Source organism: Diadema antillarum, unplaced genomic scaffold (genome assembly GCF_040938485.1).
Source record: "Diadema antillarum isolate AM-2024a unplaced genomic scaffold, OU_Dant_1.0 seq00000030_RagTag, whole genome shotgun sequence".
NCBI lineage: Eukaryota > Metazoa > Echinodermata > Echinoidea > Diadematoida > Diadematidae > Diadema > Diadema antillarum.
This window is the reverse complement of record NW_027271146.1, coordinates 615087-642324: the sequence shown is the minus strand read 5'-3', so window position 1 is coordinate 642324 and position 27238 is coordinate 615087. Positions and strand designations below refer to the sequence as shown.

The following is a 27238-nucleotide window of genomic DNA, read 5'->3' as shown; positions in this document are numbered from 1 at the left end:
ATGTGTTTGACACCCTAGCTACATCACTTGCTCGTGAAAATTCATGGAAGCCAATGAAATGGAAATCATTGACTGGGCTGCTGTGGGGATGGAGGTCACTAACCTTTAGTGTAGCAGGCCACATGGACATTAGAAGGTCTGTAGGCAGACATGTTAGCTGTGAAGCCTGGAGGTAATCTAACGTGTACCAGTGATAGTGATGAAGGTCGAAGTGTGCTGCTGTCACCAGCCTGCCCTCTAGTGGTGGAGAAATATAGCCGAACACCTGCACAATGTGACAAGTAAGACACAAGATTTAACCATACTCCAGTCATTACTACAGACTTCTGTTACATTCCCTAATATTGTAGACACACTCTAAGCTGACTGTCTCAGCAAGGCTGAGATTGTTTCTGACTACACCACCTCCTCTGCCTGCATATCATCTCTCCTCTAATTCTCAGCTACCTGCAAAGTTTGATTTGGGTGTTCTAGGGGGTGTTTCATCAACGTTTGTCAGCGCTGACAACTTGAATCACCATAGTAACAGTCAGTGACCAGAGCATCTCAGCCAATCAAAACCAAGGATTTTGCTGAAATTGTCAGCGCTGACAAACGTTGATGAAACACCCCCCTGGTGTCAGCAAGAAGGGCTGATCATCATCCACGATGACAGAGCTGTATATTGCAGAAGGTCCTCAATGTCACGTCTCTAATGGCTTGATGTCCATGAACTGAGTGAATCTCCCAAAAACTTTAATAGTGATAGTTGTGAGCCACTGACTGATCATAAGAAACTCAATAACTCAAACCTTTTGGCCATTTTGTGTTCAAGTGTGATTAATTGCAATAAAAAGCAATGGTTTACACAAAATAAAAAGAATGCCAAGCTTCAAAACAATTTAAAGAAATAAGTTTGAAAGAATAACATCTAATCTTGTTTTGATCTAAATAAGAGTAACACTCTAAAAATTACATTCTGCTCTGAAGATCTTTGTGTAAGTAACAATGGCATACATAATATGTGATCATGCATCACAAAACCAACAAAAAGTTGCACTTCCTGATTTTACATGAGGACTAAGAATAAGTGAAATGGTTCAACATGGTCAATCTTTGGCTTTTTATAATTTCTGAAAGAGCAATTCTTCTTCTACATAATTGTAAAGCTTGGGATCATAAAGTGACAGGTAAATTGTGATTTCTGCAGTTTTTCTACAGCACGTAATTGTAGTGTGATTACACATGTTTTACTGGTCCCTTTACATCTCTGAAAAACTCTCTACACATTCTTCAATCTTATCTCTAATAACTTTTGAAAGAAAGCTGCTTGTGCTTTGAAAGTTGGAAGTAGTCATGAATAGAATGTACTTACAGTGTGCAAAATTTCAGCTGAATCTGATAATCACTTCATTGTGGTTACTAGAGTTTTACACCATTTTTTGGTCCCATTCATCACACAGAAAATGGCTTCATGAGGATTGAGCACTTGAAAAGACCTTCAATTTGAAAAGCTATTTTCTCAGTAAACACTTTTCTAGAGCATGTACTTTCTTTCCACTATTTAGATAGGTTAGGAAACTCCATTTGTAGTGAGTTAATGTACATTAGTTCAAAGCTTAAGAGTCTGCTCTTTCAGAATCTGCCCATAGCTAAAAATTCATGTCGGGTGACTTTTTGGTGTTTTTGTCGAGCAGGGTCACATATTATGTTATGATAACTTTACACTTCTCTTGGTTGTTATCTGGACATTATGACATCACAAAGACAACAGCATGACATCACAAAGATGGTAGTGAAGATTTGATGTCTACATCCTCTCTCCCACTTCTCACCTGACTGGGTGACTGCTACCAGATGTAAGCAGGAAGACTCTTGGCTCGTGATGGGGGCGATGTAGACCAGCTGTTTGAAGTGGGATCTATCAATGGTTCTGGGAAGAGTACAATTGTGGAATGATGATATAAAGAATAACCATCATTACTTCAGTGTAAAAGTGATGAACTAAAAATTTCTATAGCAAATAAAGCTCAGATTCTAGGTTTAACATCAGACACTACCATTAATGAAGAGCTTGGATGCTGACTGATGTTGGACTAAAGCTTGAATAGCTCTACTTGAATGTAATTTTATCTGCTTCCAAGTCATACCCAACCCCATAATGAAATGGCAGAATGGTTCATAAGAAATATTTCCTTAAAAAGTTGGTGCCAAGAAGGGGATGGAAACAGCAATGTTATCACATTTGTGTCTAAGCAAAGGCCTGTACCACCTGAGCAGTAATAGCTTTCAAATATCTTATGCAAGGTGGGTCTTCATTTCTTACAAGGGTGCAGAAAGATAAATGTAGTGATTCCTTTGAGTCAACATTACAATGTCACTGCTAAATTCTTGTTTAATAGAATGATGTGACTATGAATTGCCTAGACAAAAAGAACAGAAAGAAAGAAAGAAAGAAAATGAGCATATTTCATATTACTTCTTCAATTTGAGTATCTTTATTGATATCTATTCACAAACATCACAGAGACAAGGCATGATTTGCTGTTGAAGAGAGAGCGTACTTTGCCGCGGCGATGGTCTCCCTCAGGATATGACTGTAGTACACACTTGTCACTCTCTTCATATCAGTCCCCTGTGAGCCCATGTCATACACAGACAGTGTCCCTTGCTCTGATCTCGTATACAGAATGTGACGGCTTTCATCGTGGGCTATCTGAACCAGTGGGTCTGATCGGTTCAACGAAAATGGGTGAAGAGGAAATATTCACATTTCATACGGATATAATTCTTTCTTTTTTGGTGGTACAAATGTATTTCCATCACAAAATGCAAACAAAAGTATAGCAATTCTTTCAATAAGCAGAGACTAAAGAAAAAAAAAAAAAGAGTCACACTTATTTGCTTCATATAGATTTCGCTGACAAAAGTTGTATGATGGTATACAGAAATCTTGGCCATACAGTTGAACCTCTCGTATCTGGACAAGTCGGGACCGGGGCTCATCCGGATAAGGGATTTGGCCAGATACGGGAGACTCAATGCTTTATACATGTACATATACATACACATGTACAATGTACTGATGTAGCCCATTGTAGTACCACATGTAGTAATGTGTATACTGCAACCGTTTCATTGTTACATTTGGGGATGTTTGGGGATGTTAAAATGTCTGAAGGTAAGCAATTTGGAAGGAAATTTGATGTAATGTATGTTAATCATGTTGGAAGTAATATGTAATTTGTGTGTGTTTGTGTAGGAGTTCTCAAGGAGTTGGGGAATCCCCCTTTCCTCCCGTAATTATAAAAAAAAAAATCACGGCGAGATTGCGTCCGTATAATAGAGAGATCCGGATAAAGGGAGGCCGGATAAGAGAGGTTCAACTGTATTTAAGTTCAAGTAAGACACAATTGGGGGCAATGATCATTTGTTTAGGATGATAAATTGTAATTACTTCATCTATGATTTTTTACATGAATGTGGACAAAGTTATCAGCTATGGAAGATTAAGAATAGTTCCTTTTCCACAAATACACAATTGATATGACTAATTAGTCTCTGGCTGAGTATCTGGAAAAGAAATGTGTTTCTCACCTTTATCCATGAACTGCAGCATGCTTGGCACAAGATATGACAGCATACTGCTGGAAAGGTTGACTTTACGACATTTCCTGCTGAACCAACCATCTTGAGCCTAGCACAAAGAAACAAACATAAGTTGACATCAGAGCACTGTTGAGGTCATGGAAGCACAATGGTGCAAAGGAATACTAGTACAATTGTCTAACAATATAGAGTACACTATTAAAGTCTCAACTTGATCTCTCAACTAGAGGTAACCTCTCATGGATGACATTTACGTTCACTTCCTGGTTCAGAAATGAGAGCAAATCACATGGCTGCAATCTTTTCTGTTTGGCTAGGTCCATAGATGCCAAGTTCAAAAAAATTTTATGAGTGAGATTTTCATGACTCAGCGTCTCGGCGCGCGCGCATGTGCATGAGCAAGGGAGCGAAGCGACTGAGCGAGTGGAGGGTGTGGGAGGGGGGTGTCTGTCCTCCCACGGTAGGGAGCTTTTTCAATTTTTAGCTCTTCATGGTGCAAGCTGGTGCATACTTAAGTGACTATTTTTTACTTATTTTGAAAGACAAAAGGGAAATATGCCTTCAATTGCAACTCTCACTTTAATCCTTTAAGCTATGCTCTCAATGCGTGAGAAAAATGGGTGCCATGCGTGAGATCGTGAGACGGATCCTAAATGCTTGAGTCTCACGCAGAATGCGTGAGACTTGGTAGCTCTGTAGGTCTCCAGTGTCTGAACATTTGAGTCTCTCTTACAGGAAATACATCACATGTAATTGCACATTCTGATCAAACAATGATCTTTCATGATCACAAACTTTGTTTAAAATCTTTGTATGTATCTCTCCTGGTAACCAATGGAGAGCTCTCGAAGATTAATGCATTTACCATGTAAATAGGATTAATGTTGTGGGTAATCAGGGCCAAATACCAAGCATTATCATATAAACAAAAGCAGACACACACACACACACACACACACACACACACATTTCATTCATTGCTATTCCATGTAGCCATGAGAAGGCTTCCAGATCTGTTTTAAAGGTTGACCAATCCAATGGTAGACTGTTAAAACTAAAAAGAAGCAGCACATCTAACTAGCTTCACTCTACCCAGGGGGGTAGCAATCTCAAGAAGCAGAGGATCTTGTTAGACTACCCACCTGGTAGATGAGCTCATAGAGGCAGGCATCCTTGCTGGCCATAAAGATACGGCCATCTTTGGTACCCAGGATGCTGGTGATGTGAGAGTTGTCTGATGGAATGGCAAAGAGAGGCTCTGGGATGAGGTGCATCTCACTGCGCCCATAGTCACTGGCATCAATGTCTAGAAAGATAGGGGAGCAAAATGTTTACAACAGCAGTTTACACATAAACAGGTGAGTATGAGTTCATCAGCTGTACTTCCTTCAGATTAGTTGCCAATCTGACAAAACTAATGATTCACAATGCAATGATTCCATATCTCCTCATGACATTTGACCTGTAAAGGTGGCAAGCAATCTATTATATGGGCCGTGATGCGAGAAAACAGCCCTAAGGGTATAAAATACAGAAAATGAGTTTTCACCGTCACACTGTAGAATGAACTCTGAGGTATTTAGATATGCAAACTGTTTTCTGAAATTCCAATCCCAAATGCCCCGATTACGACATTTAAAAAGGCATGTTTGTCCAAATCCTGCCACTTTGATGCATCTATGCATATGCGCACAGACAGCCAGCTGATCTTATTTTGCGCGTATTGGTTTGCCAAACTTCTGCGCTATTTTATGGCGTTTGTGCGCAGCAGTGCTAAGGGCCCTTTTATCGTGTCACAGCCCATATTTTTTAACAGTACCACATGAAGTCACACACCTTGTATATCCTCATGTGCAATTGTGGTATTTTGAACAAAGCATGGTGTCTAGTATTTTCTAACATCATAGGTATACCTGTCACTACATCTATTAGTAAGAACCATTGTAACTTTGTGTTCATCATAATCATACGAGCATCAAATCCTCATCGTTCCATGACACAGGCATGTTATCATAACTTTAGTTTCCACTTAGGTGTTAACTGTTTATATAAAGACATTGTTACTCAACCTAACAAAGCTGATATGTATGCACTTGCTTGTATTTCTTTAAATCAATCTACTTACTTCATCTGAAATGTCTGGAGAGTGTGAATGTGATTGACCTTTCAACCCATGTCTGGTGGCAAATACAGCCAGTTTACTCATGCGAGTGTGTCTTGCAGACACCTAGCTCTTGCTGTATTAGGTCCTGACTTTTCTGTAAAACATGATATATTCGCGGCATGAAATTTTCACTAATCGGAGCCGACAGCCTTTTTCGTGGCATGAAATTTTCGCGAATTGCTACTGGCATTCAATGCATGTAGTGCAGACAAAAGCTTTCGTGTGCATTTTAATTTCGCGAATTTTGGCGCTCGCGAAATTCGCGAAATTAAAATGCACGCGAAAATTTCTCGTTTTACAGTAAAGCCTATTTTCTTGGTCAATATTTGAGCAACTTGTACATTCTCATATCAACGGATACAAACTTGGTATAAGTTTTGTGCATTCAACTCATTTTGATAGACATGGAACACACAACGTGATCAAGTTCAACAAATGCACATAAGTCATGGCAATTATATTCATGAGTGTTCTTTATACCTGAATCCTACCAGACCAGCTGATTGTTCCCCCTCACTACTCATGCCACATCCCTGCTCCACCCCCTGCTCCACCCCTCCCTACCTACCTTCCCTGGGCCTGGTGAAACTGACTCCGAGCAGGATAATCTCCACAGTGGAGGCCAGACAGAGCAAGAATCGGATGTGAGGGCGGAATATGTTTGGCTTGGGCCTGACCAGACCAGCACACAGAATTGTGTCACTCAGGCCATCAAAGTATGCCAGGTCACCTCTGGTGGACATAACAAAGTGGACATATTAAATTCTTACACTTGGCTTTCATATTGGTATAATGTTAGGTGAAGAGATCCTACAATGTACACCACTTAATTTTCTCTGCATTTAAATTCAGCTTTTAATCCAATATTTGTTGACATCTGCAATTGGTGTACTCTTTTGATGAAAGACTGCGTATTTGACTTTATTTGTACATATATTTTTATTAAGACCTCAGTATGCATGTCTGCATCAAAATTGACTTTAGAAGTATAACAGATAATCTGACTCTCATAAATCTACATGAATTATGAAGCATATTCTGCAAAACTATACTGGACATTCATAGAATCAATGTTTGGAGCAATGCTATCTTAGACTGATAACAAAGTAAACCATGACAAATACCATGTAATACAGATATTCCCTTGCAGACATAAAATAAATTATAGAATGGGTGGTGAAAATCCTGCGATCTCATTGGTCAAGAGCTGTGTGTTGATTTTTACTGACCACACGCTGCCTCACAGAGGATAGCCACTGTAAACATGTCATCGCGTACTTGGAGCAGAGCTTCGCGCACTCAGATGCCTATTGGCTAGCAAACCTTAAAACCAGTACTTTTGCCATGCATCCAGTAGACCTAATTACTGGATGCATGGTTTTCATCTATGGCAAGCCAAAAGGAAATGCATCCAGCAAATTTGACATCATGTTACATGATCAGAAAATGGATTTCTGGCAAGAAAATTGTCCTCCGTTCTATAAAACAGATGATGTACAGGTCTTTTTGTACATCAGTATGAACAGTATGTGCATGTGGTAACTATAGAATTTAGCCTAAACCCACTCAGCTTAACGTCATGGGTTCAGCATTCCATAGTTACCTTATGCACACAATTCTGACTGATGCATTCAGACCCGTGTGTCATTTGTATTCTAGAACATTCAAAGTGTAACATTCATAATCAATGCATTACAATGTACAGTAACATATCATCAGCCATGAGCTGCTCACCCATCTTCATAATTCCAGACAAAGATATCTGTATCAATACTCAGCCAGGCTCTGCTGATCTCAGGAAAGGCACCCATCATACAGTTACATTGCATGTCTGGGGTGAAGGGGTTAAGGTAATTCACTACACTGGTCTGTCTCATTTTAATGAAGGTTCCCACACAGGCAGTCACAGGGGTGGAAAAAACAATCAGAGAAAGAGAAAACACTATCCATGATTTTTAAATATACTGTAAAACACATTATTTTCACAGCAAGAAATTTTCGCGAATAGGAGCCAACGGCTTTTTTCGCGACATTGAATTTTCACGAGTTGCCTCTAACATAGTGCAGACAAGAACTTTCGCATGCATTTTAATTTAGTGAATCTTGGCTCTCATGAAATTTGTGAAATTAAAATGCATGCAAATATTCCTTTTTTTACAGTACACACACCCAACTGGGATAAAAATGTGAAGTGATGTACTAATCCTTCTAAAGGGTTAATTTTAAATCAATCAACATAAAATAAACACTACAGAATCACTTTCAGTAGAAAGTTACTTTTCATTCTAAAACAGAACTAGAAATGTCGCTATGGCGACTGGTATGCCTCCGCCATAATGCATGATTCTCCTAATAGGTCTAAATAGTACATGTGGACAATGTGTGATTACATTTTCACAAAATTGGCAAAATGTTAAAATGACAAGTTTGTCAAAATGTGTTGAATGCTCACCTTCCTTGACCTAGGTTAAATTGGATGAATAGGAGAGCATGTATTTGGGATTTATGGACTTTAACTTGACTTAGACCCATTTATACGTTTATGCATTGAGTAATTTTCAAGGTATGGAGAAAAAGTGCAATTTTTGTATTAAATAGTAAATTGTTACCATTTTCATCTGGCCTTTGACCCTAAGATTCATAAGATAATCACTGTCAGGCAGAAGATGCATAAATATGTAGTAGTACGTTTCAAGATAACTTGAGCCACTTCCGAAATATGGAGGAAAAACTTATTTCAGCACTTTCACTTGATCTTTTGACCTTTTGACCTTTGAGGCAAAAACAAAAGAAAAAAAAACTTTCCAGAGAATCTCTATTAGGTTAAACATGCATAAACCTAGTGTAAAATAAAAATAATAATCCTGCTGGCATTGCATTAACATGAGGGAAATAGTAAAATTTTGAAGTGTTGCCCCTGACCTTTGACCCCTGACCTTTGACCCCATGAACCCTAAATTCTCTAGATAATCACTGCCAGTCAGTACATGTATATATACTATGTTCCATGAAGAGACCTTGAACAATTTCCAAGGTACAGAGAAAAACGGTAAAGTTTTAATATTTTTACTTGACCTTTTGACCTTTGACCTCATGACCCAAACTTTCACCAGAGCATCTTAATTGGGTAATACATGTATACACCAAGTTTCAAGAAAATATCTTCTGGCATTGCATAGATATGATGGAAATAGTGAAATTTTATGTATTTGACCTTAAACTTTTGACCTTTGACCTTGAGCATGTGCACCCAAAAGTTGATAGGCACAACTTCACCCCCTAATACACATACATGCCAAGTTTCATTACGATACCTCAAAAGGTTTTGATAGTTACCTTGTCCACAAAATTCATTACAGAGGGACGGAAGGACGGACGGACGGACAACCCAAAAACATAATGCCTCCGGCACCACTTCGTGGCGGAGGCATAAAAACCTATCTATGATCCGCAAATGAGATAATTCGGAATTGTAGAAGTTAGTAATGGTGCTGTACTGTCAGACAAAATTGTGGTACTTGAACTACATTAAAAAAATAGAATAAAATCAGAACTAGTAAGATGAATTGTGAGATATCAGCTTAAAATGTCCATACCATGGATGGGAACATGCAACAAGGTTAATACACTCCATGGTTTCTTCTGTAGGAAAGTATTAATTCAAAAGGTGTCTAAAGAATTAAACAAACAACAACAAACTAATGGGGGTGTAAATCAAATGAAACTCTCCATCGCCCATTCACTATGCAAGCTATCATTAGATAAAGAAGGGTAATCCTTGTTCTGTGTCTATGTCTTTAGTGAAGGATACGACCAAACTGCTCTACCAACTCAGGAGGTAATGGAGTCTTCTTGGTGGGCCCTAGGAGAGGAAGATCAGCCAAGCCGATCGATGGTGCACCCAGTGAAGGGTAGTCATTTTCTGTCGTACCACTCACTGTTACCAAACCTGCGAGAGATTGCACACAAAACAATACTACCTGAAAACAAATCATAACTTCAAAACAATCTCAGTCATTACAACCTAAATCACACAGTTTTTTTAACGCTCTTCTAAGTGTGGAATTTCATATTATAAGACCCCTCAGTTCACGAGTACTGTATGGCAAAATGAAACAGTCTTAACAGTACACTTTTTATCTCTTGTCTGATACTGAATCTCTTTATGTCATATTACTTTTTATTTCAAGGAAAATTTAATCTGCAATGTCTTTACAGATGCTTAGATTATGTTCTGACTGAAATAAGACGGCATCTAAACCCTCCTAATCAGGCCAAAGCTACAAATAACCAGTAGAACATTGCAAGATGAGGACAAGGAATTAAATGATACAATGAAGCTAATTTTAATTACAAACTGACAAAAAACTTTGTTTCCAATTTCCCCCTTTTTTCCTTCACAGCTGGATAATTTCATACTGCATGTTGGTACATGTATACACAGAGCCTTAACCCATTGGGGACAGGCTGATTTTGCTACAACATGCATTTCCCATTTACACTTGCCCGAGTATACTCGGGACTCGTCCTCAATGGGTTACGTATGCTAGTATGTTTTGCATTAATACATGACATCATTAATGTCATTCCCTAAACATGACATGTCATCTGATTGTATGAACATCAGACTTTAGAAGTAAATCAAAATCACCTGTTTTTGAAGCATCAAGGAGGCGTTCCAGGGGCGGGTATGACTGGTCTTGAGAAAGAAAGACGTCGACATGGTAACCAGCCTGCTGTAAGGCCTCAGCCATCTGAGGATTCACCTGGGCTCCCTATATTTCGACAAGGAAGGGCAGAGATGTAGGGTGGATTGACTCTACAAACTAAAATTATTGTGGTAGTTTTATAAGGAGAGGCTGGATATCACCGTACGTGTAGCCACATCAACATGCAGCGTACATCACACACCACCTTGCGAAGCGAAGAAAATAACCTCATTTTCATACCTTGAACTACACAACTTTATTATTCTACATTTCAATGTCTTTTACTCTATTCTTATTGACTTTCTTTTAAGATGGATAAATCAAATCAATTGCAAAATTATGATTGATTGGGGGATTTTGCTATTGATTGGGATCAATCGCAACGTTCCGATGAAGTCTTGCTACGTGGTACTTTGCTGGCTAGCTGTATACAACTGAACATGTACTAAATGAGAGCATGGTGCATATATTGCAGGGTATGCATATTCTTTCAAATATAATCTAACCACATATATTCAGTGGCGCTTGCTTGCTCTGTGTACATAAAGCGTACAATCAAATATAATCTAGCCACATGTATATATTCAGTGGCGCTTGCTTGCTCTGTGTACATAAAGCATACAGGAAACACATGGTAGGTAGGGAGTGTCTAGCACTATCTAGCTGCTGCCACAGTGCTGACTGGGGCCACTACTGTGCTAGCCATCGATTGTGAAATCACCAATCTGTATGTACCAAAGTCAACCAAGACCAGGGTCACGGGGTAGGAAGTAAGCTCTTTCGAATCTTTGTGACAAGACCAAAAAACGAAGGAATAATGTATGCAGACAGAAAAATCTGTCTGTCCCAATGGTCCGGTGGATTCTTTTATCAATTTTTTTTTTTCATTTTTAGGGCTCTCCTCCGTAGACATAGGGTCTAACGTTAGATATATTCTAAAGGACTAGATCTATATAGGTTAGGAGGGGATTCCGTGAAGCCAGATGTAGTCTCCGCGAAGCCAGATGTAGTCTCCGCGAAACATATCCCAAATGATAAGAATGAAGATACAGACCGATCTTTCGGTCAAGGAGAAATGATGATGAAAATGAAGTAGAAACCATTTTAAGAAAACAAAGTTGATGAGAATGTAAGAAAATTTGTTATTTTCATTGTATTAAATGCCAAATGGTGGCACATGATATAGATCTCATTAAACGTTACATTGTTGTACGTGACATTGTTTGGCCTTAAAAAAAAAGCAAAAAAAGGGATGGCAATCCATGCCAATTTGACACAATTTTCTCGCTAAAAAAAGGTTCAGATCACCGAAGGATGAAGATATCGTCAATGAAATTTTCTCTTTTTCTAGCTAAATTAGGCTAACTACAGTGAAACATCCGTAACTTCAGAGGTTGGCACAACGAGTACGACAATTGCGTAAGAACCGTCTCGAATATCGACACCGCGCCGTTGTTCATGTCAGTCAGCGATGCAATGTTCACGCGCCCGCCGGGCCTAGCCCGCTGGTTTTGTCAGACATGTCGCTACCGCGCAATTGAGCATGCACTGTGCGAAGCATGGTGCACGGTCATGTGAAAAGAAGAGCTCACCATGCTCACTGATGTGTGTTTGTTCCTACATTTGGCCGTCTTAAGATACACTAAAACTTCATTCAACTTTAAAACACAGAATATCTTATATTTAACACCACTATTCTACTATATTAGCACAGAAAAATTTCTGAAAAATCGAGATGGAATAATTTCACTGATAACAGAACGGACTTACCGCCATATCTGCCTTTCTGTTTCAAAAAGGTGCTCTTCTGCTATGGTGTCCACAAATCGAAAAGTAGACGAAGCTATGAAGAAAAGGAAGGGAAAGAAAGAACTCAAGGGGGGGGGGGGGAGGGGGGGGGGGACTGACAATAACCTAACCCATAACTGAATTAAAAAAAAAAAACCTTCCTCTTACCCAAATGTAACATTCAGTCAGTGAAAACCAAGATAATAGCTTTAGAAGGAACAAAATGATGAAATGAATCTGCGTTAGGAGTTGTGTCAGGTAATCGTCTCCATAGAGGTGGTAAGATAATTATCAATACTGGTATGTTAGTTCGATGGGAAAATGTCTCCCAGACGACTTATTGTGAGGTTCCTCAGGGATCCTGTGTTGGGCCCGACATTGTTTCTTATTTATATTAATGACTTACCTTATTAAACTAATTTCTTTAAATTCAAGATTTTTTCAGACACATGTCAGATGACACTAATTTATTTCATATTATACTTTCCCAGTCAAAGATGGTAGAGTAGATACGTCTCAAGTCAATGTGCATCTTTGTTAGGTAGCTATAAGTGATGTAACGTTAATAAAATTGACAATTAATTCATCAAAAACAAATTACATGATTGTCAGGGGAAGACATCGATCGGTCAAGGTAAAAGGGACAATAACAATAGCTGATACGGTAATCCAAAAAGTAGATGCTGTTTATTTTGTTGGCCTGCATATTGATAAACATTAAAGATGGAAAACTCACATTGAAAAGATAAACAGCAACCTGAGGAAAAAGGTTGGTATATTGTTTCGACTAAGGAATTTTGTGCCAAGGTATATCTTGATACCGATGTATAAGACACTACTGCAACCTCATCTTGAATATGGAATAGAAGTTTCGGGGAGTACTTATGAATTAAATTTAAAGTGCCTGTATATTACCCAAAAGATGGCAGTATAAAGACCATTTCTTTCAGCCCTATTATGAGTCCATCAATGCCAATATTTCAAAATTTACGGCTTCGCAATATTTTTTCAATTGCATAAATTGTGTGTCTGTTCATTTATATACAATCTTATAAATGGTAATCTGCCTCATTCAGCTTCTCGTAGATATTGTTCATTTGTATCCAATTGATATAATACTAGAAGTATCACAAGAAACAATTTGAATTCGCCTAAAATTAAGACTAATTACGGAAAGTTTTTGTCATTTGTTGGTGTATGGAATGATCTGCCACTACCCATACGGGGGTGCAGTTCAACATACTCATTTCTTAGTTCACTAAAATCGCTCTTGTTAGCTGTAATACCAAAAATACTATTATGTGTGATGTCGCCAACTTTACAGCTGAATATCGTACAGTAACATATTCATACTATACATAATCCTTGCTTACTATACAAGCAGTTACATTATCTTACACCCACATATTAATTTACACTTATAGTAGGAGATGAACTATCATGTCAAGTTTTCAACTCAAATATTTTGTGATGTAGGCCCTAAATACTTGTAAATATGTTTATGTTTCATGGATTTTCAAACTACAATTTGTGGAGCTATTCATTGTATTGTACTTAGTACGTTTTTAGAACCTTTGTATCGGACAGGTACCGGACTTGATTAGCATTCATGCTATATTTTCTGGTACCTTTTATCCTATATCGTGTCTTTTGTTATGTATTATGCCATATTGATATGTGAATGTAGATAATAAACTTCAAATTCAACTTCAACTTCAACGTTGGACGATCACATTGAATTTTCGATGGGGATAGTCGAATACTACTATAATTACATCGAAAATTCAGTGTGATCGTATCATCAAGAGTGCATGCCCATTGTCAAACATAGTATGGCCGGAGCCAGTTTTTCAAAAGTGTGTGTGTGTGTGGGGGGGGGGGGGGGGGCACTTTAGACTTCTGGTGCCACTTCCGGGTTTCATCAGCTAAGCCTTACCGCGCTCTAACTTCAAGGTTTCTTTTATTTCTTTCTAGTGCCATTTACGCAATTCCGGGATAACAAAAGTATGGAAGGGGCCAAAGTGGTGACACCAAACCTCATTCTCGGTCTCATTCATTCAACAACATGCATAGATACAAATTAGAGGAATTCTTATTTCCAATGAGAAATGTTTAGAAGCATATATTTTCTAAGCTTAACAGTAATAACATGTTTACTATCATGGTATTTTTTTTGGTTTTGTTTTGCAATGTTTATATTTGCCGAGCACTGATCACGTTGTGTGTATGCTTTTCATAATGTGTATCCAGTAAGGGGGAGGGGGGAGTGCAAAATATTTCTGGTGCCACTTCCGGGTTTGATTAGCTGACAAGAAAGACAAACAAACAAACAAACAAACAAACAAACAAACAAGCAAACAGACAAACAAACGAAAAGGCTCCCCTGCAATTTTTTTCTTTTCTCGTGCCACTTCCGGATTTTCCCACTTTCTGTGTTTCTTTTATCTTAAGATAAAGCAGTTCTTTCTTTTTAGGGTATTAACATTTTCATGATTTTAGGCCTAATAACGATAAGCAGTTCACTCCCATTTGCCAATCATATGTGGTCCCTCGTATATTTAACATGTTTCTGTATTATGCTCAAATTGTTTTATCTAAAATTATATTCGACATAGGCCCATTTTCTTTCACTTTCCTATAGACTGCTATATGATTAGTACGTGATTACATTTATTCAATCAATTACCAATGTGCAGAGTTAAGGGGAGCAAGCTTTCACACTATGTAGCTCTTAGTCTTTTAATGGCAATTGCCCAGCTAGTCCTTTCTATGGTGTAGCTATCAATCAATATCTTTTATCTACCTGTCTATCTATCTATACTCTATCTCTCTTTCCCTCTCTCTCTCTCTCTCTCTCTCTCTCTCTATCTATCTATATATCTATCTATCTACCTGTCTATCTATCTATACTCTATCTATCTATCTATCTATCTATCTATCTATCTATCTATCTATCTATCTATCTATCTATCTATCTATCTATCTATCTATGTATATCTATCTGTCTGTCTGTCTATCCATCTACCTATATACCTATCTATGTCACGATAATATAAGGAGTTAATTCTATCAACTCTGAAAAAAGAGGAAGAAAATAAGAACTGATTTTAGAGGCCTACTTGCTCAGAGGCAAAAAACAAAATAAAAACACAACAACTATGATAGTCAAAATTTGGAGTGATACAGAAAGGTCGTACCAGTGGGTATCTCATGGGACTGGAGACCAGTTGGCGACCTGGTGGCGACTCGAATCTCCCTAGCGGAGACGTCTCCACGACGGCTCCTTTCTAGCCGAATCTCTGCGGCCAGGAGTCGCGGGAGACTTCCTCTAGTGTCTCCTGCTGGTCTCGGAGACATCTCTGCGACGTCTCCCGTAGCGGAATCACTGTCTAGTGGAAGGTTTTTTTCCGTGACTACTCGGAGACGTCTCCGCGACCTTGCGGAGACCCATTGTCGACCTACCGGAGACGTCGCGGAAATGTCTCAACGACTGAGAAGACGTCTTGGAGACGTTGCGGCGAAGTATCCGCTACCCGGGCGAATATCACTTATCATCATGTTTGGAGATATCTCGGAAGTCGCTCTAGAGTCGCCTTCTTGGTGAAAGCGCAAGCCATCTTTGGGGTCTTTCGAGTCGCATTGAGAGTCGTGGTGACGTCTCCAGTGAGGCTCTCAGCCAACTACCCTGCATGATTCCCACCCCCTCCTCATGATATTCCATCTCATCTCAATCGAACATAAGTTACAACATACATCTAGCAGAGCGGTGTATAGTGGCATAGGTTTACAGTGCGTTCAAGTAGAACTACATGTGGGTGTAGCTCCATGGTATAACCAAAGAGCTATTGCATACTCTTGTCTGTGTGAAGTGGTTCTTCGGAACTACCAAGTATTTTGGAGCCACAAGTTCTTTTAATGAACAGCGCCATCATGTGATAGATAAATTTGGTGTTACGTATTTTGGAGACACTGTGTGGGCAGAAAATCTAAGATTTCCTGTCAGCGCACATGTTTGTGTGTGTGTGTGGGGGGGGGGGGGAGGGGGTGGTGGTCAGAAGTCTGTCTTACTGCTGTCTGCTGCTGGTAGGGTCTAGGAACAATTATTTCCGGCATCACAGCACAGGTTTGTATACCTTACTAGATTTTTTATGCATTTAAAAAAAAAAAGCCAAATTGTATATATGTTTTCTTTATTGTTGCCTCTTTATGTGTGTGTGTGTGTGTGGGGGGGGGGGGGGGGGTCTTCCTATGTCCACGTCCCACGTATCATTTGCCTTACTAAAGAGGAAGTAACGGTTTGTCGTCATTAATTACCTACATGTGTCTTGTCACGAGTAACACTATGCCCACATCAACGTGCGCCTGATATCTAGGACCGAGAATCGGGGAGATTTTAGTTGAGAGTTCATCACGAGAATCTCTAGAATTGAAGGATTCGAGAGAGGAATGAAGAAAAAACAACAACAAACAAATTCATGAAAACAGAAAAATGAAAACGGATACAACTATACACCATCACCAGTAGGGGAACATTTTTTGATACCAAACGTTTCACCTTCATAGACATGTGGGTTGAGTGAATGCAGCAATATTAGTAGAACACATCAGAGAGAGTTTGAGCAAAATCAGACAATCCGTGAAAAAGTTATGAATTTTTGAAGTTTCCGCTCAGTCACGGCTGGATGAAAAGACTACTATAGCTTGTGATGTCACATGAGTACAACGATATAAAGAAAGAATAAAGAAAATTCAACATATTTCCAATTTTCTCGCATAACAAAAGAACACTCGACTTCTCTCTTTCAGAAGGCAGTGAGAATTATATTACCATACCCTTAACATACGTCAGTAGCAAGTCGAAAAACTGTCCACTTTATTCAAAAAGTAAAGTTTTGTGAAATTCTCTTTTTATTTTCCTTATAAAAAAATACGCATGTGACATCATACACTGTAGTAGTCTTCTCTTCCAGCAGTGGCTGCGCAGATACTTAAAATATTCGTAACTTTTGAACGGATTGTCCAATTTTCCTCAAACTTTCACTGATGTGTTCTACTAATATTGCTGCATTCTCTCAATCCTTATGTGTATGAAGGTGGACTTGTCCTTTAAAATGTTACCTTTATTCGTTTATAGATTATTGGACGTAGATTTACATTCACGTCTGCCGGTTTACAAATTCCGCGATAAGCCCCGATAGAAATCTAAGGTAGAATGACACATCCATTCCGACGTTACCTCCTATACAACCATGGGTATAGTGTTGAAAATCAAACATATATTTATGAGCAAGAAATGCCAGGTCGATAGATGGGATACTCCCATTGCAACGCCACCTGTCGATAGCAACCGTCCAGGTCCACGGTCATTTCGTCCCCTGACTATTACCGTCCGTCCATGAAGGATGTACCCGGTGAATATAAGGTGAATGCTTTATATCCGGCAACGCGGCGAGATTTTCGCGCGAGTGGGGAAAGCGTTTGCACCTTAGAGAAGATTATCTTGCGGAATAAGAGAGCGAGCCACGGCAAGCCAGACTTGCTAACATGTTTTCGTGTCAGATTGCTCTAGGCGAGTACATCTATGGATGAGCTCATACATCTTGCTGCCAGTCCGACAGATTTCTGGCGAGTGGGTGTTTCGTCTTCTGGCCTTAAACGTAAAAATAGAGAGTGTGTGTATAGGGGTGGGGCGAGGGAGTTTGATGTGAGTTATTATGGAAGGGTGCCATCGTAAGCAACCTGCTCCAAGTATAATTTGCATGCTTTAATTATGAGACACTCATAACCAGCGCAAAAAGAGAAAGAAAGAAAGAAAGAAAAAAGGTGCCGTTCACCTTTAGGGGGAATGCATTATCGTGTCTATGATGAAGGCTTTTGGAAGAATCTTATCTTCATAATGATATCTGTCTTGTATGAGAAGATTATTGCCCAAAGGCACTATTTTCATGAAGACGTCATATAGAGAATAAAAGCGTTTGAACATGCTTATCATATTTGAATAGATACGTAAGACTATCGATAATGTTCCTACTTTGGCATTATTCAGTTCCTGAAAAACGGGTATATCATCGTTGTTGTTATTGTTTGCGTCAGGTTGTTGTTGTTTTTATTGCGTGAGGGCAGTTTGCAGAGGGGATGTTTCCTTGCTTGTAACACTTAAGCACATACATCTATACCATTATGTATATATCATTAGAATGAAAATAGCAAATTAAATCGTTCATCGGGGCTGAAACAAGAAGGATAACACAAAACACATTAAATCACATCAGCGTTAACGCAGTTGAGTTAATTCACGAGGGCAAATACATTATTGTATAGTTGATGACTGGCGGGGGTGGGACATACGAAATGATCCATCGGAAGGGTTTGAAATGCCATTGAGATAGCTTAGAAGTCCAGAGGCAAAAATCGAGGTACACATTACCTCCCCGAAATAGCATTTCAAACCCTGTGGTTGGACTGGGGGTACAAATTTTCTCAGCGTCGCCGACAAGCCGACAGCAGTATATCTGCTAGTCAGTCAGGTACCTCTTTACAGTGTGCAATTCGGATTAAGCACCCTTCTTTTATTACGCACTGTTCCTCTCGTTTGCCATTGTTTAGAAGAAAAAAAATCAAAGAGAGAATGTTTCAAACTATGTTCAACTTGCGGGAAATTATTACAAACCGTCCGCTACTCGTGATTGGATTTCAGAAATGAAATCAAGAGAATAAAACTGAATTCAAGTTGATGTGAGTTCACATTGTTAGCCGTTATTTTTCTACGTAGCCGGAAAACAGGGTGTTTGTTTGCTTGCTTGTTTGTTTGTTTGGTTGGGTTTTTTTCAGCATTTTTCATCATTTCGATTCAAAATAACATCATCAATACGAACGAGAGAATATACGGTGCAAACATATCTTGCAAAGTTATTATCAACGATGATAATCGACGCCAGATAAAAGGGAATGTGTATAAGGAGAAAAATGCTTCAGACCACATATCGTAAACGTGTGCTTGAAATGATAGTGGCCTGAGAAAGTGGTAGTGGAAAAAAAGAATCGAAAATGAGTGGGAGTGTTGCGCCTGATATTGTGCAAGGTGCATCGTGCTGTGCGCGAAAGTGCATGGGCCTCAGAATAATACATAACTATGAAAAAAAAGGATTCAGAAATGATTGCATTAAGACAATAATGCAAATGAGATATTTGAAATCAAGTTCCGATGTCAGACACAGTATCGATTTAATTGGTATGATTATGTAGACAATAAATATTTTTTGATGGTTGAAGAAATAAAGTGTGTGACAGGTAATGAGTTCCATACGTCAGGACCATGATGTCTAATGGTGATTTAGGGATCTAGGATTATTGAGATGAAAGTCGGATGATCGCCGTATGGGGTAAGAATGAATATCAGTATTGCAGGCAAAGAATGTTCAAATGAAGACGGAAGTAAGTGTGTGACATACTTAAACATTAAAAAAAAATGGCTGTTTGAAATGCATGAATATTCTGAACATTAGATGCTTTCTTATCTTTAAAAATGGGAGTAGTATGATCAAAATAGTTGGATTGGGAGCATATTCTAATTGCTTTCTTTTGTAATAACGAGAGTGCTTCGATCTTGGTTTTGCAACAGTTCCCCCAAACAATGTTGCAATAATTCAGATGCGGTGTCAGCAGGTGTTAGTAATGAAAATGGATCCACTAATCACATTGATTCCTCAGTGCTCGATTACAAACATCGTGACTACGACAACTAGACACCTTTGAAAAGTGAACTTTTTTTTTCTACTCTATGTCGCACACACATCTAACTCACACAACAGGAAGACAAAGAAAACCACCCAAAGAAAGATATAAATAGAAGAATCGATATCACATCACTACAATTCTATCCTGGCTAATAATGAGGTGAATTCTTCAGTTTCCACTTAAATTGGTCTCACCAACATAATGCCCCCTCCCCCCAAAAAACCCCTAAACAAAACCCAACAAAAACCCAAACAAGCAAACTAAAATTGATAATGCCAATCTGCGTTCCCCACAGTCTCTTATTCGATCCGCCGTATAATGGGCGTATTACACCTCATTCCCCGTCCGCACGCTATATTATTACTTTCCAGATTTCTCTTCACAGCAGCATTGCGTTCATTTTGCTATCTACATACATGGAACACTCTAGCTTTGATGAATTCCCTCTCATCAACAAAGCAATATGAAGGAGATCATTGAAAGTACTTGATGCACAAGTCACGTGACCAAGATATTCAAATTACCGCTATGGGTCATTATTATAGCTGTCTTGTCGGTCCCTCGTGAGCTTAATAGATAGGTGTGTTATATTGCATTTGTTTGTAGCCACTAATTATAGTTGCAGGAGATATGATTCCAATCAATAAAGTTTCTTTTATCATTTTTAAACCGTTGAAGACCCTTTTCATATAGATAGTATCTGCGTTTGGCAGACAATGTACATGAGTATGAATTATTGACTTTGCGAAACTAACCGTCATTCAGCAACGTCTATGGGTCAACATTCGACAATGAGTGTTGATATCAGCAGCACACACTTCACAGGCGAGCCCTTCTGAGAAGATATCAATCTATCATCACAAGTCATTTGCTTTGACGTCAATTTTTCTTTTCAATCTTTTTCACCAGTAATGCGAAGTTTCAGTGTAGATCAGCGTATGAGAGCTGTACCATCAGCTACTGTTATCTGCTTCTTGTTGGCTTCGAAATCTGTCTTCATACATATCAAACTTAAGAGAGCATGGACAGCGGATCCAGGAAGGGGGGGGGGGGGGAGGACTACCATGGGGCTGATCAATCCCCAAACATTAAAAACACGTTCCACGGAAAGTGTATGGGGCTATGGAAAGTATATCCCTGGCATTAGTCTATTCGGGTATTGAACAACCTTTGCTTTCAGTATTCATCAAAGTCCATGAGAAATTATTAAAAGTATAGTGCAAAGTGTTACTTCAAAATGGGGTGGAGAATATTACTATTCTGATCGTTGTTAATCATAAGAGACTAGCAGTCAATAACATCCTAATTAGTGGGAGCAAGTAATAATCCAAGCAATCTGTCTCGGGAGACTCGCAAGGGGTGTAGAAGCCAGCAATCACACAAAGAACAAATAATCCATCTTCCAGGGAAGCGACAGCTCTCGTGATAACGAGTCTCACTGATGACAAAGCAGGTGAAAGCTCTTTAATTACCTTCATTCAACAGTCATCAAGTCCTGGCACTTAGCACTGGCGTGTCACAAACTGAACGAATCATGCCATTTTCTATCTCTTTGTTTGTCTTCAATCAATGATCGTGGTCTGTTTTAATAACTATACTTTACTTACTCCTTCAAGATCGATGACCCCCTGCTCACAATTATGCTAAAAATCGATTCGATGTTATCTATCTAATTGAAAGTTATTACTCGCAGTGATCTCGACATCTTCGAGTAGTTGCATGCTTTTCAGCGAAATGTCAACATACTCCTTAACTGATATTTGAACGCTTCAGTCAGAATGATGAGCTTATGATTACATCCTCAGGGACTCGTTTTCTTGCGTCAGAGATATAACATGTTCCACCCACTATAGAAAAGCTTTATTTTGTCCATAGATCATCCAGTCAGTTAACCATTCATGTGTAAAATAAGGGGAAAGAGAACTGCCATTAGGCGATGGGATAGATCGTTCACACATCTCGCACGTACCAATTAGGTTAATCGAAGAAATCTCTTGCTTTCAAAACTGCTCGTCTTTCCCTGTCAACTAACTTGTAAATAAGTGCTGCAGGGACGCTTTGGAAACATCAATTTGAATTAGAAATGTGCACAAAGTGTCTCTCTGTAAAGTGGAGTAGTACTGATATATACAGTTTTACCAGCAAACGGTGCCCAAAGGATATTTATGACTTGGAAATGAATTCGACAACCCATCAGGGCGAAATTGGTGCAGCTGAATATTATCCACATTCTTTCTCTCTTTTTTAAAATTTTCTTTCTTTCTCTCTCTCTTAAATCTGGAGTCTCGCGGTCAAAATGCAGAAAGAAAGTTTTGCTTTGTTTCAGCCTATATCTTCTGATCACATCAGATCTATTTCTTAATATCGTCTTCACAGACATCTCCTCTCTTACTTATGCGACGAAGGATGCATAAAATTGTATGAAAGAAGATGAGGACGGTTTATCGCTTCAAGTGGACACTGTGTGTCACTGCCGTGTGACTGTTATGAAACCTCCAAATACAAGTTATGAAATGGCACATGTTGCATATTTATAAGATTTACCAGAAGATGTGGGACGGTCATTTCTCTCCGATATATAGTTCACCTTTTTCTGTCCTGCACCCCGCCCACGCCTCTTACCCCATTGCCCCCTACCTGTGGAATTGGTGATGTCGTGCACATCGAAGCTTACTATCTAATCCCTGGACTTTTCCCCAGTGCAATGTAAAGCGATTGACTTCATAATTGGCACTCATGAAAGTTGATAGGATGTAGATGCTTCACGGGAGGGAACCAAAATGCGTTCATGACTGACAAATTCATGCCATCGTATCCTCATAGGAACCAGGGGGTGATTTTATGCCAAGATCAAGATGTTACAGCGACATAAAGAACAGTACATGACTCGTCTACATTTCTTAATTTTCTTTTATACATGTATTTCAATGTTAAAATCATCCAACGCCTGAGCACTGATAACAATAGCGTTTTTCCAAGATCGTCATTGTGTACCGCAAACCATATAATTTACTTATGCTCTCCTCTCATCAATCAATCTTCAAAAAATGAATAATACTGGTCATATAACATGATCGATATTGAAACCACTGCTATACAAACAATCTCGTAACCTCGTTACAGAGGCATGCCTGACATTACCACTAGTAAGTTTTCTACAAGTTTTGCTCATCTTACTTTGGAATGTATTGATTCTCTGCTTTGTGTTGTAATATTTTGAAACCAAATGTCTGCTTTCCCGGACAATCATTTAAGCGTTGTCCAATTCCATGAGACGACACACCTTAATCTTGTTGAATTTATTATGGACAGTACCCCCCTCCCCCATCCTTTTTATTACTCGTCAAGAGGTGGTTATGGTTGTCATCTAGTCTGTGTATATTGGGCCAGGTCTTGGGCAATAATGTCATACGGTGGAGCCCATCCCCCTCCATGCCAGACCACAACCGATGTATAATAGGTGGCATTTAGTCGATTTAGAGTGAAAAGGAAAGACGAGATATGTAACGAGAAAACAGAAATGATTACAACGAGGATAAACATAAGAGGAAAAGAAGAAGAAAAAGAAGACAAACATCTCAAGATTTAGTATGTTGTCTAGAATCACGTGAGTCTTGATTCATTTTGTGAAATTTGGTTGATTATGTGTATTATGTTTAACATGTTTAATGAACATGTTTAGAAGCGGAGATTCACTGGTTCTCATGATATCAAAGAATCGACAACAAGCCTTTTAGAGCAATTGATAGCAATGTAAGAACTAATGTGAAAACCGTAAAAAATGAAATTGTAAAATTTGTCTCGCAAATTTTTCGCAATCCCCATACTACGTGCTATATAGGGGATTGTAATTCTCCTATACTGTATAGTGTGTCGTAAAAGTCTTTCATTGCATTAGTGTTGAAGACATTATATATATATATATATATATATATATATATATATATATATATATATATATATATATATAATTGAGATAAAGAAGACAGTAGATGTCGCACGATGCCGGCTGTCGGTAGAAGCTTTCTTTCGACCTCAGGTTTTCGTCAGCTTCATTGTCCGTTTACACAAAGTGGAATAGAGATTTTGAGCATAACAAGAGTATGGAATGAACAGAATACACTGAGTATAGTTTCAGCATGAGTTAACAACTTCAGAACATAACTTGCCATCATATTTAGCAATTAAAAACATTCCGCAATATATTACTGTTAGTAAATATATATATATATATATATATACATATATACATATATATATATATATATATTATGTGTGTGTGTGTGTGTGTATAGTATTCATACATATAATGATATACGTATGTGTAGATGAATAATATATAAGATTTTCTTTGATATTGATTTACTTTGATTTTGCGAAATCATTAGGGATTTATATGATAAATGCAAATGTATATTGACTTGTGTTGATTCATGATACCCATTGAATTGATTCATCTAATTCCATGATATAAAAGACATGGAGATTCAATCTCATACCCACACACACATTCAAACGCACTCACACACACACATATACGCATTCACAAACAGATACAAAGACGCACTCCCAAGAAACACACTCGCAGTGAAAATGACTTCGATGGAGTCGACACAAATATAATTTTGGTCCACAACCTTTCATCTTATACCTAAGACTATTTTTTTTTTTGCATGATCACATTTTGCCAAACCTCACTACGAGGTAAGGTGCATCGACCTCCCTGTGGAAAGGACAGATGTCAAATTCAATTCAAAATTGAATGGCCCTTGCCTATGTACTTCCTTCACTACAAAGTATCCAGCATTTTCATGAATTTCAGTTATTCCTTGGTTAACTGCCTCGGTTCCTATTCAAACAAACAGTATTGCTCTTTAATGCAATAACAGACCCACCCACGCTTATGTGCGTATTGCTCGCCTCGCCTCGCTATACCAGCTCTACAAATGCACTTGGTTGTTACGGCTGTTGTCCGCAAGCCACTCGCTTTGCATTGTTACGATGAAATTGCATGGCGACCCAGATTGGAGGAGGTTTGAACGTCCTCCCCAATCTAGCTATCGGGGCCATTAGGGCCCATAAATACGCATTTCGTCCGCTGGAGGAGACGGAGCGACAATCGTCAAACCGGGAAGATAAATGAATTGAAAGTAGTCGGGATGTCTTTGACCTGCGAAACCTGAGTCTAAGCAGCAGGTGTATGAGAGCGATCTAGCCAGTGGTCATCATCTACGGTTTCTCTTCCTGATTGCTGATGAAGCCCGAGATCAAATTGCCCAGTACAATTAGAACACCCCCCAAATCGAGCGACTAATAGGGGCAGTCATTACCATGGAAACAACCGAAGCTGAACTTTCAAATCATTTGTCTTATTGACTCCTGCCAATTCAAGAAAACCAGAAAACATGGCTAAGACTCGGTGAAGATGTTGGGACGTTAATATATCAGATATTTTTGTTGTTGTTGTTACCACTATGTGCCATAGGCCTACACTTACACCACGAAGACTTAGCGATGTAATATAGCTTTTAGGCAAGCATGCGATTTTACGCTCGCACCCGTGCATCCTACAATTAGCAATGAAAGTAGCTCGGAAACAACAACTTTGGTAATGAATCTGCAGTAAAACTGAAGCACTCAAACAAGCGACTGTGTACCACGTCTGTTTCCCGGAACGTTTCGTAGGTATGAGTGGCCAAACCTTCATAAGTATAAAGCTCATCATATTCCATTGTTAGATATGAGAGTAAAATGAATGGAATATTCAGAACTGGAGCAAATAGAGTGATGACATATCGTTATTATCTGTCATTTGAGTATGACTTCAAAATTACGTAATGCTAGATTTTTGTCAGTGTCACGTATCAGAGTCAAAATATTCGTTATTCCTAATGTTCGTTAATCCAAAAATGAAATAAAGTTCATGTTTCCGAAGGTTCGTTATTCCGAAACACACAATTTCCTTGTACCTGTTATGTTCGTTAACCCTAAAATGAAAAAGGAATAATACTGAATAACTCGAACATTTTGTGCCGTTGTTCCGAAGGTTCATAATTCCGAAAATGAAATAATATTCGATATTTCGCAGGTTTGTTAATCCGAAAATGAAAAGGGGGTCCGTACTAACTAACCTTTGGAATTAACCACAACTATATTGCTTTTTCGCATTTATAATCTCATTTCATTTTCGGACAGACAAACCTTTGGTATAAGGAACCTTATTTCTTCTTAGGATTAACGAACCTTCGAAATAACGAACCTTATTTCAACTTCGGAATGACTAACCTTCGGAATAGCGAACCTTGTTTCATTTTCGGATTAACGAACCTTCGGAACAGCGAACTGTAACCCATCTTGGCCATGAACCCAAGCGCTAAATAACAGGAACCTTTGCTGCTGCTACGTGGTTTGCTGACTCAGTGGTTACTCCCTCCATGAAAGACTCACAAAACACACGCGTCACTAGCTCTTGGGCAGGTTCGTCTGATCGGAGAATTCATTTTTCTGCCTATTTTACCTCCGCCATAAATGAAATAAAAACAACAACATACAAACAGAAGAAACATACAAAGAACCAATCGAACAAAAAAAAAAACCCTACCCAAACAAACAAACAAACAAACAAACAAAACTTTCATGAGCAAGCGGATATCAGATGGAATCGTAACTGGTTCTATAGGTGTGAGGGTGGCTGTTAGATGGAATGATAACTGGTTCTATAGGTGTGAGGGTGGCTGTTAGATGGAATGATAACTGGTTCTGGGTGTGAGGGTGGCTGTTAGATGGAATGATAACAAGTTTTGGGTGTGAGGGTGGCTGTTTTCCGCTTATCCTCCATCTCTGTCTTTGGTAAATAAATTGTGCTCCAATAATGTGACTACTACTCATTTGAACTTATCAGCTTTTCGATATGAAGCACCTTTCTAGGACAAGTTACACATACGACTACTTCCGGTTAGTGTGTATATTGATGGTGAATCTTTCCGAAGATAAGTAGATAAAAGGTTCTATACTCTTCTTTTATTATTGTTTTTCTTTTCATTTTTGTTTTATTCGTTGATCTTTCTATAATTCCACTCTTTATTTTTGGGTGATTTGATCTTTTTTTTAATGCGATGCACAATAATCTCGGGTCTTTCCTGGGTGTGCTTCCCTGTCTCCCCATCATCATCTTTCATGAAAACAAAAACACCAAGAAAAAACCCACCAAAAACCCTTCATATTTAATACTTGGCTCTCTAGTTCTGATGCT

The 27238-nt window shown here is 38.7% G+C and overlaps 1 protein-coding gene across 1 annotated transcript in view; it reads right to left on the bottom strand.

Moving 5' to 3' along the window:
- Positions 1–12259, bottom strand: part of LOC139725264 (nuclear pore complex protein Nup155-like) — a 34818-nt gene extending 22559 nt beyond the window's left edge. Inside the window, exons 1-10 of the mRNA XM_071636352.1 lie at positions 12232–12259; positions 10404–10527; positions 9564–9701; positions 7487–7583; positions 6321–6484; positions 4731–4894; positions 3577–3676; positions 2544–2709; positions 1815–1912; positions 104–265 (exon numbers count right to left, since the gene is read on the bottom strand). Of these exons, the coding sequence (XP_071492453.1) occupies positions 104–265; positions 1815–1912; positions 2544–2709; positions 3577–3676; positions 4731–4894; positions 6321–6484; positions 7487–7583; positions 9564–9701; positions 10404–10527; positions 12232–12237 (1219 nt within the window). The 5' untranslated portion in view covers positions 12238–12259. The remainder of the gene's footprint in view (positions 1–103; positions 266–1814; positions 1913–2543; positions 2710–3576; positions 3677–4730; positions 4895–6320; positions 6485–7486; positions 7584–9563; positions 9702–10403; positions 10528–12231) is intronic.
- Between the last annotated feature and the right edge of the window lie 14979 nt (positions 12260–27238).